The sequence below is a fragment of the Bombina bombina genome, chromosome 2 (genome assembly GCF_027579735.1).
Source record: "Bombina bombina isolate aBomBom1 chromosome 2, aBomBom1.pri, whole genome shotgun sequence".
In the NCBI taxonomy this organism is placed as follows: Eukaryota; Metazoa; Chordata; class Amphibia; order Anura; family Bombinatoridae; genus Bombina; species Bombina bombina.
Window position 1 is genome coordinate 347,015,732 of NC_069500.1, and position 13,472 is coordinate 347,029,203.

Below are 13,472 nucleotides of genomic sequence, written 5' to 3' on the forward strand. Positions count from 1 at the left end.
ACCTCTGCAGTCTTAAGTATTGCAACATAACTCAGTGTGCATTAAATCACTATATATAGTTATTGCTTAGATACTGGAATATTGTGTAAAGAAATGTACACGGTTTATATAGTATAAGTTGCAGATTCTAACTTCTTAATGCTGAAATTGGATCTAACCTTGTATATTATAATCAGGATAGCCCTAAATATTATTGCATATTATTGCAGTTTACTCTTCTCAAGATTTCTCTTATATAGATACTTATTTGTTAAATAGTTGTGACTACGGTCTGTGACCGTAGAACAGGATAATTAACATTAGTTTGTTTTTGTCACAATGTTTCTTTCTTGTCTATATTATTGTTACAAGAGATTGTTGCAGTTATATTATCATGTTGATATTTACAATAACTGGTAGTCAATACATTTAATAAACTTCATACACTACAAAGTGGATTACACCACCTCTGAATAACGTATTAGCTACTGAAACGTAATATCGATACTTCTATCCGGTTGTACTCTTAGTGCTGCTGTTCAAATCCTAAGTGTGTTATTTCAGTAGTGCCATTAGTACTTTGTTCTTTTTTCTTTGATGATAACTAAGGGTGATGGTAACTAAGCATCAGAATGTATTGGTGCTATAGTGTCTCCCGAAGGCCCCCCCCTCAAACCCCCAGAAGACACCCACCATTATGTACGATGGCTTGGCATGAACTGTGCTTATAATATATATAATCATGGGAATATGTTAGCGAAACTCATAATTTCTTAGTTGTGCTGGCTTGTGGAATCTATCAATGCTGAGCGGTTGGTGGGATTGGAATATAACACTAAGAACATGTTTAAACAAACCTACTAAAAAGTACATAATAAATTGTAATGAATATTGCTACCAAAGTGAAGTGCTTGCAAGAAATTCTTATATGCTGCTAGCTTTCCTATAACTTTTAATGTTATGGCGATTGGCGTCATAATGTAAATGGCCTTCAAATTTACAGACATTTCACTGGAGGCCCCCCTCCGCCCAAAGCCCCCAGAGAGCATACACAAAAACATTAAATGGCCTCCTAGCGATGATAATATTCACAACATATGTTTTGGAGAAAGTGCGTCAGGTGAAATCATATGCATTATACAATATAACAGTGAAAGTTAGTGAGATCTTGTAAAACAGCTTAGGTGCTCTGATAACAATGTAAGTGTGAATGCACTAAATTTATTCGAACTAACCTAGTAGGGAGTTTATAATAGGCTATCACACACATTACTAGCATAGTGTACTGCAGAGAAGTAAGTCCCGGTCACTGTTGTTTTTTTTTGCAACTCCGATAGGAGAGAAAACCTCGGGTTTGTTTCGCAATAAGGGCATATTAGGGCATTGTGTGGTTACCGTCCATGCTGGGATATAGTAGGAAGCCTTGATAGTCTTTAGCATGATGCACTGTGGAGTATCCCGGTCCGCTGTAGATGTTGGTGGTTGAGTGTATTCTGTATGAGCGGAGGTCCAGACATCCCGACCACGCTCGTTAGGTGAAACCAACCATTATATTACCATAGGGCTTTTTTGGGGGCTGTTCCAGCTGTACGTTTGTTTTCCCATGTTGGTATTGGCAAGTTATATTTGGTGCTCTCCCCATGGAGTATGTGTCCCTGTGTCTTGTCACACAGGTAGCAGTGCCAGCGGTTCAGGGGAGTTGTCTGGTGGTGCAGTCATAAAGATCCTCTGTACAGGTGATTTATATGCGCCATGTGGTGGGTCTAAGGTAATTTTCACGCCTATGGGCTTGGTGCTAGAGGCCCCGCTTCACCTGTTAGTGGTAATCTCAGCATAAAGGTTCAGCTCTTGTTCTGTGGGAGCCTTATCACCAGGGCTTGCAAAAGGGCTTCTATTTTGGAAAACTTGGTCCAAATGATGTGTAGACTCAATGCCTCTCATAGCTGTGATTTCTCTCCTCTGTATCAGGAGATGCGCAAGATTTCGGTTAATGATTATGAGGTTAACTTTGCAGACAGGCAGCAAAGATAACAATACGCCTTGGATTGTGTTAGAGAAGAATGGTGGTTCAGATGTGACTAAGCACCTAGGTGTGCCGGGGGTGGGTTACCTGGTGGTTAGCCGCCGCTACAGGCCTCAAACGTCCAGTTCTGGCTTTGGTATTATAATCACAGCAAACCGAGCACCAAGTTAACTTGTTATAGGCTAATAACGTAGCAAGATTGTTATGTGTGTCGGATGCTGTAGATTATTGATAAACATCGGCGGATTATATCAAGTTCTTCTGGAGCTCCAGAAAGTGCGACTTCTCAGAGCCACTGCTAGGACACGCCCTGAATGCATTTTGACAGTTTTTCACCACTAGAGGGCGTTAGTTCATGTGTGTCATATAGATAACACTGTGCTCACGCATGTGGAGTTACCTAGGAGCCAGCACTGATTGTATAAAATGCAAGTCTCTCAAAAGAACTGAAATAAGGGGGCAGTTTGCAGAGCCTTAGATACAAGGTAATCACAGAGGTAAAAAGTTTATTAATATGACTGTGTTGATTATGCAAAACTGGGGAATGGGTAATAAAGGGATTATCTATCTTTTGAATTAATAACAATTCTGGTGTAGACTGCCCTTTAATATAATTTTTACCTCTGTGATTACCTTGAGTCTAATCCTCTGCAGACTACTCCCTTATCTCAGTTCTTTTGATAGACTTGCATTTTATCCAATCAGTGCTGACCAGGGGCGTATTATGGCTTAGGACAACAAGGCCGGTGCCTAGGGCAGCAGATTTGGGAGGGGAAGCACATCTGCCCTATCCTCTCTTTAAAAGCCAGCACACAGTACAGTGAGCGATAAAGTGCAGGCTTTTACAGAGAAGACAAGGCACGTGCGCTGATTAAGGTCGCTCTTTACAGGCAGTGCTCTTTTAAGCTGTTGCTTCATTTAGAGCCGCCAGCATTTTTGCAGTGGTAGCGTTCTTGGTGAGAAACTTGGGGATATGCTTACAAGGTGAGGCTTATTGCAGGTCTTAGTAACTAACAGACTGGATGCGTCTGTGCACTGCTTAAATCAACTTTTGATGTCTAATCATAAACTCTCAGCGCTAATGTATGTTAGCTACTAAAAGCTAGCATTCTCTGCATTCATGAACCCACAGAGTAAATAGTAAACGGACACTTAAAAAGTTTCATTACTTGAATGATTGTAATTACTGTATGTTGCATGTGAAGGGCAGTGATTGTTTCAAAGTGTATTCTTCTTTCCCTCCCTTCCTCTTTCCCTTCTTTCCCTTTCTTCTTCCATTCCTCCCTCAACTTCTTCCCTCCCTCAACTCCCTCCCTTCTTTCCCTCCCTCCCTTTCCTCCCTCCTTTCCCTCCCTCCCTTTCCTCCCTCCTTTCCCTTCCCTTCTTTCTTTCCCTCCCTCCCTCCCCCTCCCTCTCTCCCTTCTTTCCTTTCCCCCCTCCCTCCATCCCTTCTTTCCCTCCCCCCCTTCCTCCCTCCCTTCTTCCCCCCCCCCTTTCTCCCTCCCTTCTTTTTCTCCCCCCTTCCTCCCTTCTTTCCCTTCCTCCCTCCCTCCCTTCTTTCTCTCCCTCCCTCCCTTCTTTCCCTCCCTCCCTTCTTTCTCTCCCTCCCTTCTTTCTCTCCCTCCCTCCCTCCCTCCCTTCTTTCTCTCCCTCCCTCCATCCCTTCTTTCTCTCCCTCCCTTCTTTCTCTCCCTCCCTCCCTTCTTTCTCTCACCTCCCTCCTTTCTTTCTCTCACCTCCCTCCCTTCTTTCTCTCACCTCCCTCCCTTCTTTCTCTCAACTCCCTCCCTTCTTTCTCTCAACTCACTCCCTTGCTTCCTTCTTTCACTCCTTTCTTTTCCTCCCCCCTTTTCTCATCTCCCTCCCCACTTTTCTCTTCTCTCTCTCTCTTTCTCTCCCTCCCTCCCTTTTTCCCTTTTCTTCCCTCCCCTTCTTTTCTCTCCCTTCTCTCAGGGAGAAAATTGTATGAGATGCCTTCAATTCAACCACCTGTATGCAAGTGTTTTGCCATTTTCTTTTGAATTGTTATGAGAAAAAAAAAAAATTTTTACACAATGACCCAAAACAAATATCAAGGGGAAAACAGGCCTTAATTTTTTTTTATTTTTTTTTTTGGGGGGGGGGCTAACTACGTCACTGGTGCTGACTTATTAATAACTCCAAGGGAGTGAGCACAATATTACCTATAAGTCACACATGAACTAGTACTGTCTAACTATGAAAAATTGTCAAAATGCACTGAGATAAGAGGCAGTTTCTATATTGATTTATAAATGAGTGTAATTGTTCTTTCAGGTTGTCTACATTATGCATTTTCATCTGACTGTTATTACTTTAGGTAGAACTTTGGGTTCATTATAATTTATTAGCACGTCCATAGTACAGTCCGTTAAAAGAACTAACTTTAAAATTTGTCAGAAAGAAATATACTACTCATTTCAAATTCAAACTAAGTGCTTATGCATTGTCTTTTTATTATACGCTTAATGATTATGCTATTCTACTTTGTTTAGTGGACCTTTGACCTCAGCTATTCAAACTGTAATAATGTGTGATGTTTAGTTGATATTCTTGATTAATGTATTTCTGTTCTTTCTGATCAGGTGCTTATGTTCAACGCCAGGTTCAGTTATGGACCAAACAGTATAGATCAAGTGAAACTAAAACTATACCGGCCATGGAAAGACTCATTGAGTGGCTTCCCGAGCATGTCCCAAAAGATCAGAAGACAACTGTTGTACATGGAGATTTCCGGTAATAAGTTGCTTCATGTTATTGAGGAGTTTGAATTGCCCTCCAGTGCAGAGTGCTCAATGAAATGCTGGTGTTTGTACAAATTTGCAATGTTATTTACAGATTTCTGCTTCTTGTTCTCTTTAACTATTCCGTTGCTAGCTGTAGGAAAGGAGCTGGATATTTCTCTTGCAAGGTGTATCCAGTCCACGGATTCATCCTTTACTTGTGGGATATTCTCATTCCCTACAGGAAGTAGCAAAGAGAGCACACAGCAAAGCTGTCCATATAGCTCCCCCTCTAGCTCCACCCCCCAGTCATTCTCTTTGTTGGCTCTAAGCACTAGGGTCTCTCTCGGGAGTGTAAAGTGAATGTGGTGTTAGAATTGTAGTTTTATTATCTTCAATCAAAAGTTTGTTATTTTAAATGGTACCGGTTTGTACTATTTACTATCTAGCAGAAAAGTGATGAAGATTTCTGCTGAGAGGAAAATGATTTTAGCATGTTGTAACTAAAATCCACTGCTGTTCCCACACAGGACTGAGGAGTACCAGAAAACTTCAGTTGGGGGGAACAGTTTGCAGGGTGATCTGCAATAAGGTATGTTCAGTCATTTATTTCTAGACAAGACTGAGATAATGCTAGAAGACTGACAATATCCCCATGAGGGGAGGGTAAGCTATGTTTACAGACTCTGGCCTACATTTAGAGTTCTGCGGCCAAAGGGGTGCGTTAGCTACGCATGCTTTTTTTCCCCCACACCGCTGGTATTTAGAGTTCACAGAATGGCTGCGTTAGGCTCCAAAAAAGGGAGCGTAGAGCATATTTACCGCCACTGCAACTCTAAATACCAGCGTTGCTTACGGACGCAGCCAGCTTCAAAAACGTGCTCGTTCACGATTCCCCCATAGAAAACAATGGGGCAGTTTGAGCTGAAAAAAACCTAACACCTGCAAAAAAACAGCGTTCAGCTCCTAACGCAGCCCCATTGTTTCCTATGGGGAAACACTTCCTAAGTCTGCATCTAACACCCTAACATGTACCCCGAGTCTAAACACCCCTAACCTTACACTTATTAACCCCTAATCTGCTGCCCCCGCTATCGCTGACCCCTACATATTATTATTAACCCCTAATCTGCCGCTCTGTACACCGCCGCAACCTACATTATACCTATGTACCCCTAATCTGCTTCCCCTAACACCGCCGACCCCTATATTATATTTATTAACCCCTAATCTGCCGCCCCCGCTATCGCTGACACCTGCATATTATTAACCCCTAATCTGCCGCTCCGTACACCGCTGCAACCTACGTTATCCCTATGTACCCCTAATCTGCTGCCCCTAACACCGCCGACCCCTATATTATATTTATTAACCCCTAATCTGCTGCCCCCAACGTCGCCTCCACCTACCTACAATAATTAACCCCTAATCTGCCGACCGGATCTCACCGCTACTATAATAAATGTATTAACCCCTAAAGCTAAGTCTAACCCTAACACTAACACCCCCCTAAGTTAAATATAATTTAAATCTAACGAAATAAGTTAACTCTTATTAAATAAATTAATCCTATTTAAAGCTAAATACTTACATGTAAAATAAACCCTAATATAGCTACAATATAAATTATAATTATATTGTAGCTATTTTAGGATTAATATTTATTTTACAGGTAACTTTGTAATTATTTTAACCAGGTACAATAGCTATTAAATAGTTAATAACTATTTAATAGCTACCTAGTTAAAATAATTACAAAATTACCTGTAAAATAAATCCTAACCTAAGTTACAATTAAACCTAACACTACACTATCAATAAATTAATTAAATAAAATACCTACAATTATCTACAATTAAACCTAACACTACACTATCAATAAATTAATTAAATACAATACCTACAAATAAATACAATGAAATAAACTAACTAAAGTACAAAAAATAAAAAAGAACTAAGTTACAAAAAATAAAAAAATATTTACAAACATAAGAAAAATATTACAACAATTTTAAACTAATTACACCTACTCTAAGCCCCCTAATAAAATAACAAAGACCCCCAAAATAAAAAAATGTCCTACCCTATTCTAAAATTAAAATAGAAAAGCTCTTTTACCTTACCAGCCCTTAAAAGGGCCCTTTGCGGGCATGCCCCAAAGAATTCAGCTCTTTTGCCTGGAAAAAAAAACATACAATACCCCCCCCAACATTACAACCCACCACCCACATACCCCTAATCTAACCCAAAACCCCCTTAAATAAACCTAACACTAAGCCCCTGAAGATCTCCCTACCTTGTCTTCACCTCGCCGGATTCACCGATCCGTCCACCGAAGTCTTGATCCAAGCCTCCGAAGTCTTGATCCAAGCCCAAGAGGGGGCTGAAGAGTGATGTCCATCCTCCGGCTGAAGTCTTGATCCAAGCGGGCAGAAGAGGACATCCGGACCGGCAAACATCTTCATCCAAGCCGCATCTTCTATGTTCTTCAATCCGATGACGACCGGCTGATCTTCAAGACCTCCAGCGCAGATCCATCCATCCATGACGGTTCCTTTAAGGGACGTCATCCAAGATGGCGTCCCTCGAATTCCGATTGGCTGATAGGATTCTATCAGCCAATCGGAATTAAGGTAGGAAAATTCAAGTTCAATCCGATTGGCTGATCCAATCAGCCAATCAGATTGAAATCGCATTCTATTGGCATTCTATTGGCTGTTCCGATCAGCCGGTTGTCATCGGATTGAAGAACATAGAAGATGCGGCTTGGATGAAGATGTTTGCCGGTCCGGATGTCCTCTTCTGCCCGCTTGGATCAAGACTTCAGCCGGAGGATGGACGTCACTCTTCAGCCCCCGCTTGGGCTTGGCTCAAGACTTCGGTGGACGGATCGGTGAACCCGGCAAGGTGAAGACAAGGTAGGGAGATCTTGAGGGGCTTAGTGTTAGGTTTATTTAAGGGGGGTTTGGGTTAGATTAGGGGTATGTGGGTGGTGGGTTGTAATGTTGGGGGGGGTATTGTATGTTTTTTTTTTCCAGGCAAAAGAGCTGAATTCTTTGGGGCATGCCCCGCAAAGGGCCCTTTTAAGGGCTGGTAAGGTAAAAGAGCTTTTCTATTTTAATTTTAGAATAGGGTAGGGCATTTTTTTATTTTGGGGGTCTTTGTTATTTTATTAGGGGGCTTAGAGTAGGTGTAATTAGTTTAAAATTGTTGTAATATTTTTCTAATGTTTGTAAAAAAAAATTATTTTTTGTAACTTAGTTCTACACTGATAGTGTTGTGTTAGGTTTAATTGTAGGTATTTTATTGTAGGTATTTTATTTAATTAATTTATTGATAGTGTAGTGTTAGGTTTAATTGTAGATAATTGTAGGTATTTTATTTAATTAATTTATTGATAGTGTAGTGTTAGGTTTAATTGTAACTTAGGTTAGGATTTATTTTACAGGTAATTTTGTAATTATTTTAACTAGGTAGCTATTAAATAGTTAATAACTATTTAATAGCTATTGTACCTAGTTAAAATAAATACAAAGTTGCTTGTAAAATAAATATTAATCCTAAAATAGCTACAATATAATTATTATTTATATTGTAGCTATATTAGGGTTTATTTTACAGGTAAGTATTTAGCTTTAAATAGGATTAATTTATTTAATAATAGTTAATTTATTTCATTAGATTTAAATTATATTTAACTTAGGGGGGTGTTAGTGTTAGACTTAGCTTTAGGGGTTAATACATTTATTATAGTAGCGGTGTGGTCCGGTCGGCAGATTAGGGGTTAATGCTTGAAGTTAGGTGTCGGCGATGTTAGGGAGGGCAGATTAGGGGTTAATACTATTTATTATAGGGTTATTGAGGCAGGAGTGAGGCGGATTAGGGGTTAATACATTTATTATAGTAGCGGTGCGGTCCGGTCGGCAGATTAGGGGTTAATAAGTGTAGGTAGGTGGCGGCGACGTTGGGGGCGGCAGATTAGGGGTTAATAAATATTATGTAGGTGTCGGCGGTATTAGGGGCAGCAGATTAGGGGTACATAGGGATAACGTAGGTGGCGGCGGTGTACGGAGCGGCAGATTAGGGGTTAAAATTTTTTAATAGAGTGGCGGCGATGTGGGGGGGCCTCAGTTTAGGGGTACATAGGTAGTTTATGGGTGTTAGTGTACTTTAGAACACAATAGTTAAGAGCTTTATAAACCGGCGTTAGCCCAGAAAGCTCTTAACTACTGACCTTTTTCTGCGGCTGGAGTTTTGTCGTTAGATTTCTAACGCTCACTTCAGCCATGACTCTAAATACCGGCGTTAGAAAGATCCCATTGAAAAGATAGGATACGCAAATGGCGTAGGGGGATCTGCGGTATGGAAAAGTCGCGGCTGCAAAGTGAGCGTTAGACCCTTTCCTGACTGACTCCAAATACCAGTGGGCGGTAAAAACCAGCGTTAGGAGCCTCTAACGCTGGTTTTGACAGCTACCGCCAAACTCTAAATCTAGGCCTTAGTAAGGAATTGAATGCTTACATAATAGGGCTAATATACTGGTTGACACTTATTCAGGGCAATCGATTGTTTGGCTAAGGAAAAATCGTTTTGCAAGACACTTTGAAAGCCGTTTTTTTTTTTTTCTAGGGTTATTACCACATGGCTGTTTTTTAGTCACTTAGGAGTGATTTACTAGGCCTCACAGCTCCGGAGTAGAGTGGGAGGGGCCTAATTGCCTCAGATGTGCACTTAGAATTGCAGAGAAGTTAATGCTGTTTCACATGGAGGGTCTTGCTGATGTTTGAGGGCCTAAAAGAAGCTATATCCCCCCAAATCTGATCCCTAAGGGAAGGTAGGGCCACAGCAAGGCTGTGGCAAGGTGCTGTAGTGATTTAACCAGGTGTTGGCTTTAGGCTGCTCTGGTTTGGGCATTAAGGGGTTAATCGTTTGGGGTGCAATTGTATTAAGGCTTTTGCTACATACTGTGAAAATTTCAGAAAGATTGCTGCATTTTTCACCGTTTTGTAAAATTGTGTGCTCTTTTTATCTCTTAAAGGCACAGTAACGTTTTTTTCAAATCGTGTTTTTTATATATTATATAAGGAAAATCCTTGTTCAATGTGTTTAGAAGCCATGGTGGAACCCCCTCTCAGAATGTGTCCCACTTGTACTGATATGTCTATACACTTTAAAGATCATATTGTTGCACTTAAGAATGTGGCCCAAGATGATTCTCAGACTGAAGATAACGAGGGTAGCCCGTCTGCCTCTCCCCAAGTGTCACAACCAGTTACGCCCGCGCAAACGACGCCTAGTACCTCTAGTGCTTCTAACCCTTTTACATTACAAGACTTAGCGGCAGTCATGGATAATTCTCTTACAGCCTTCTTATCTAAACTGCCCGTGTTACCTGCAAAGCGTGATAGCTCCGTTTTAAGAACAGATTATGAGCATTCTGACGCTTTGGTAGCCGCATCCGATATACCCTCACAACGCTCTGAAGTGGGAGCGAGGGATTTGATGTCTGAGGGAGAAGTCTCTGATTCAGGAAGGGTTCCTCCCCAGACAGATTCAGATACATTGGCTTTTAAATTTAAACTAGAACACCTCCGTGTTTTACTTAGGGAGGTATTAGCTACTCTGGATGACTGTGACCCTTTGGTGATCCCAGAGAAATTGTGTAAAATGGACAAGTACCTAGAGGTCCCTGTTTACACGGATGCGTTTCCGGTCCCTAAGAGGATTGCGGATATCGTTACTAGGGAGTGGGATAGGCCAGGTGTCCCTTTTGTCCCCCCTCCTGTTTTAAGAAAATGTTCCCCATATCTGACCCCATGCGGGACTCGTGGCAGACGGTCCCTAAGGTGGAGGGGGCTGTTTCTACACTAGTTAAATGCACAGCCATACCAATTGAAGACAGTTGTTTTTTTAAAGACCCTATGGATAAAAAAATTAGAGGGTTTACTTAAGAAAATTTTTGTTCAACAAGGTTTTCTTCTCCAACCTTCTCCAAATTTTGGCGCGCAGGGCACTATGGCTAAAGTCCTGGTCGGCCGATGTGTCGTCTAAATCCAAGCTTTTGAGCATTCCTTTCAAAGGGAAGACCCTATTTGGGCCTAAATTGAAAGAGATTATTTCAGATATCACCGGGGGAAAAGGCCATGCTCTCCCTCAGGACAAAGCCTTTAAAACAAAGAACAAAGCTAATTTTCGTTCCTTTTGCAATTTCAGGAACGGCCCGCTTAATCTCTCCAGCTGCAAAGCAAGAGGGTAACGCTTCACAGCCCAAGGCAAACTGGAAACCTTACCAGGGCTGGAATAAGGGTAAACAGGCCAAAAAGCCTGCAGCTGCCACCAAGACAGCATAAAGGGGTAGCCCCCGATCCGGGACTGGATCTAGTAGGGGGCAGGCTCTCTCTCTTCGCTCAGGCCTGGCAAGAGATGTACACGATCCTTGGGCATTAGAGATTGTAGCCCAGGGATACCTTCTAGAATTCAAGGACTCTCCTCCAAGGGGAAGGTTCCACATTTCTCGTCTGTCTACAGATCAGACAAAGAAAGAGGCGTTTTTACGCTGTGTAGAAGATCTACATACAATGGGAGTGATCCACCCAGTTCCAATTGCAGAACAAGGACTGGGGTTTTACTCAAACCTGTTTGTGGTTCCCAAAAAAGAAGGAACTTTCAGACCAATCCTGGATCTCAAAATTCTAAACAAATTCCTCAGAGTCCCATCATTCAAGATGGAGACCATTCGGACAATCTTACCAATGATCCAGGAGGGTCAATATATGACTACCGTGGATCTAAAGCATGCGTATCTGCACATTCCTATCCACAAAGATCATCACCAGTTTCTCAGGTTCGCCTTTCTGGACAAGCATTTTCAGTTTGAGGCTCTTCCTTTCGGGTTGGCCACTGCTCCCAGAATTTTCACAAAGGTGCTAGGGTCCCTCCTGGCGGTTCTAAGACCGCGGGGCATAGCAGTGTCGCCTTACCTAGATGACATCTTAATTCAGGCGTCAACTTTCCAAAGAACCAAGTCTCACATGGAGATTGTATTGGCCTTTCTGAGGTCTCACGGGTGGAAGGTTAACATCAAAAAGAGTTCTCTCTCCCCCCTCACAAGAGTTCCATTCCTAGGAACCCTGATAGACTCGGTAGAAATGAAAATATTTTGCTCGGATACACCTCAGACCACTGCAACTATGCATGCTCAAACAGTGGAATGGGGATTATGCAGATTTGTCTCCTCAAATTCAGTTGGACCAGGAGACCAGAGATTCTCTTCTCTGGTGGTTGTCTCAGGATCACCTGTCTCAAGGAATATGTTTCTGCAGGCCAGAGTGGATCATCGTAACGACCGACGCCAGTCTGTTAGGCTGGGGTGCGGTCTGGGACTCCCTGAAAGCTCAGGGCTTATGGTCTCGGGAAGAAACTCTTCTCCCGATAAACATTCTGGAACTGAGGGCGATATTCAATGCTCTTCAGGCATGGCCTCAACTAGCAGCGGCCAAATTCATCAGATTTCAGTCGGACAACATCAAGACTGTAGCTTACGTCAATCATCAGGGGGGGAACAAAGAGTTCCCTAGCGATGACGGAAGTAACCAAAATAATTAGGTGGGCGGAGGATCACTCCTGCCATCTCTCAGCAATTCACATCCCAGGAGTAGACAACTGGGAGGCGGATTTTCTAAGTCGTCAGACTTTTCACCCGGGGGAGTGGGAACTCCACCCGGAGGTATTTGCCCAGCTGACTCAGCTATGGGGCACCCCAGAGTTGGATCTGATGGCATCCCGTCAGAACACCAAACTTCCTCTCTACGGGCCAGGTCCCGGGATCCCAAGGCGGTATTGATAGATGCTCTAGCAGCGCCTTGGTCCTTCAATCTGGCTTATGTTTTTCCACCGTTTCCTCTCCTCCCGCGTCTGGTTGCCAGAATCAAGCAGGAGATGGCTTTGGTGATTCTGATAGCGCCTGCATGGCCACACAGGCCTTGGTATGCAGACCTAGTGGACATGTCATCTGTCCCACCTTGGACACTGCCAATGAGGCAGGAGCTTCTAATACAGGGTCTGTTCAAGCATCCAAATTTAGTTTCTCTACGTCTGACTGCTTGGAGATTGAACGCTTAATTCTATCAAAGCGTGGGTTCTCTGAGTCAGTTATAGATACTCTGATTCAGGCTAGAAAGCCTGTCACCAGGAAAATCTACCATAAGATATGGCGGAAATATCTTTGTTGGTGTGAATCCAAGGGTTACTCATGGATTAAGTTTAGGATTCCCAGGATATTGTCCTTTCTCCAAGAAGGACTGGAGAAAGGATTGTCAGCTAGTTCCTTAAAAGGACAAATATCTGCTTTGTCTATCCTGTTACACAAGCGTCTTGCAGAGGTACCAGATGTTCAAGCGTTTGCTCAGGCTTTAGTCAGAATCAAGCCTGTCTATAAACCTGTGGCTCCGCCATGGAGTTTGAAACTAGTTCTTTCAGTTCTTCAAGGGGTTCCGTTTGAACCTTTACATTCCATAGACATTAAGTTGTTACCTTGGAAAGTTTTGTTTTTGATAGCTATCTCTTCTGCTCGAAGAAGTTTCAGAATTATCTGCCTTACGGTGTAATTCACCTTACCTGGTGTTCCACGCAGATAAGGTAGTTTTGCGTACCAAGCATGGTTTTCTTCCTAAAGTTGTTTCTAACAAGAATATTAACCAGGAAATAGTTGTTCCTTTTCTGTGTCCTAA

General features: G+C 42.3%; 1 protein-coding gene across 2 annotated transcripts in view; it reads left to right on the forward strand.

Moving 5' to 3' along the window:
• The window catches only part of ACAD10 (acyl-CoA dehydrogenase family member 10), a 392,348-nt gene that overhangs the window by 207,316 nt on the left and 171,560 nt on the right, over positions 1-13,472 (forward strand). For both annotated transcript variants that reach the window (XM_053701717.1, XM_053701716.1), the window contains exon 10: positions 4,606-4,756. In XM_053701717.1, the coding sequence (XP_053557692.1) occupies positions 4,606-4,756 (151 nt within the window). The remainder of the gene's footprint in view (positions 1-4,605; positions 4,757-13,472) is intronic.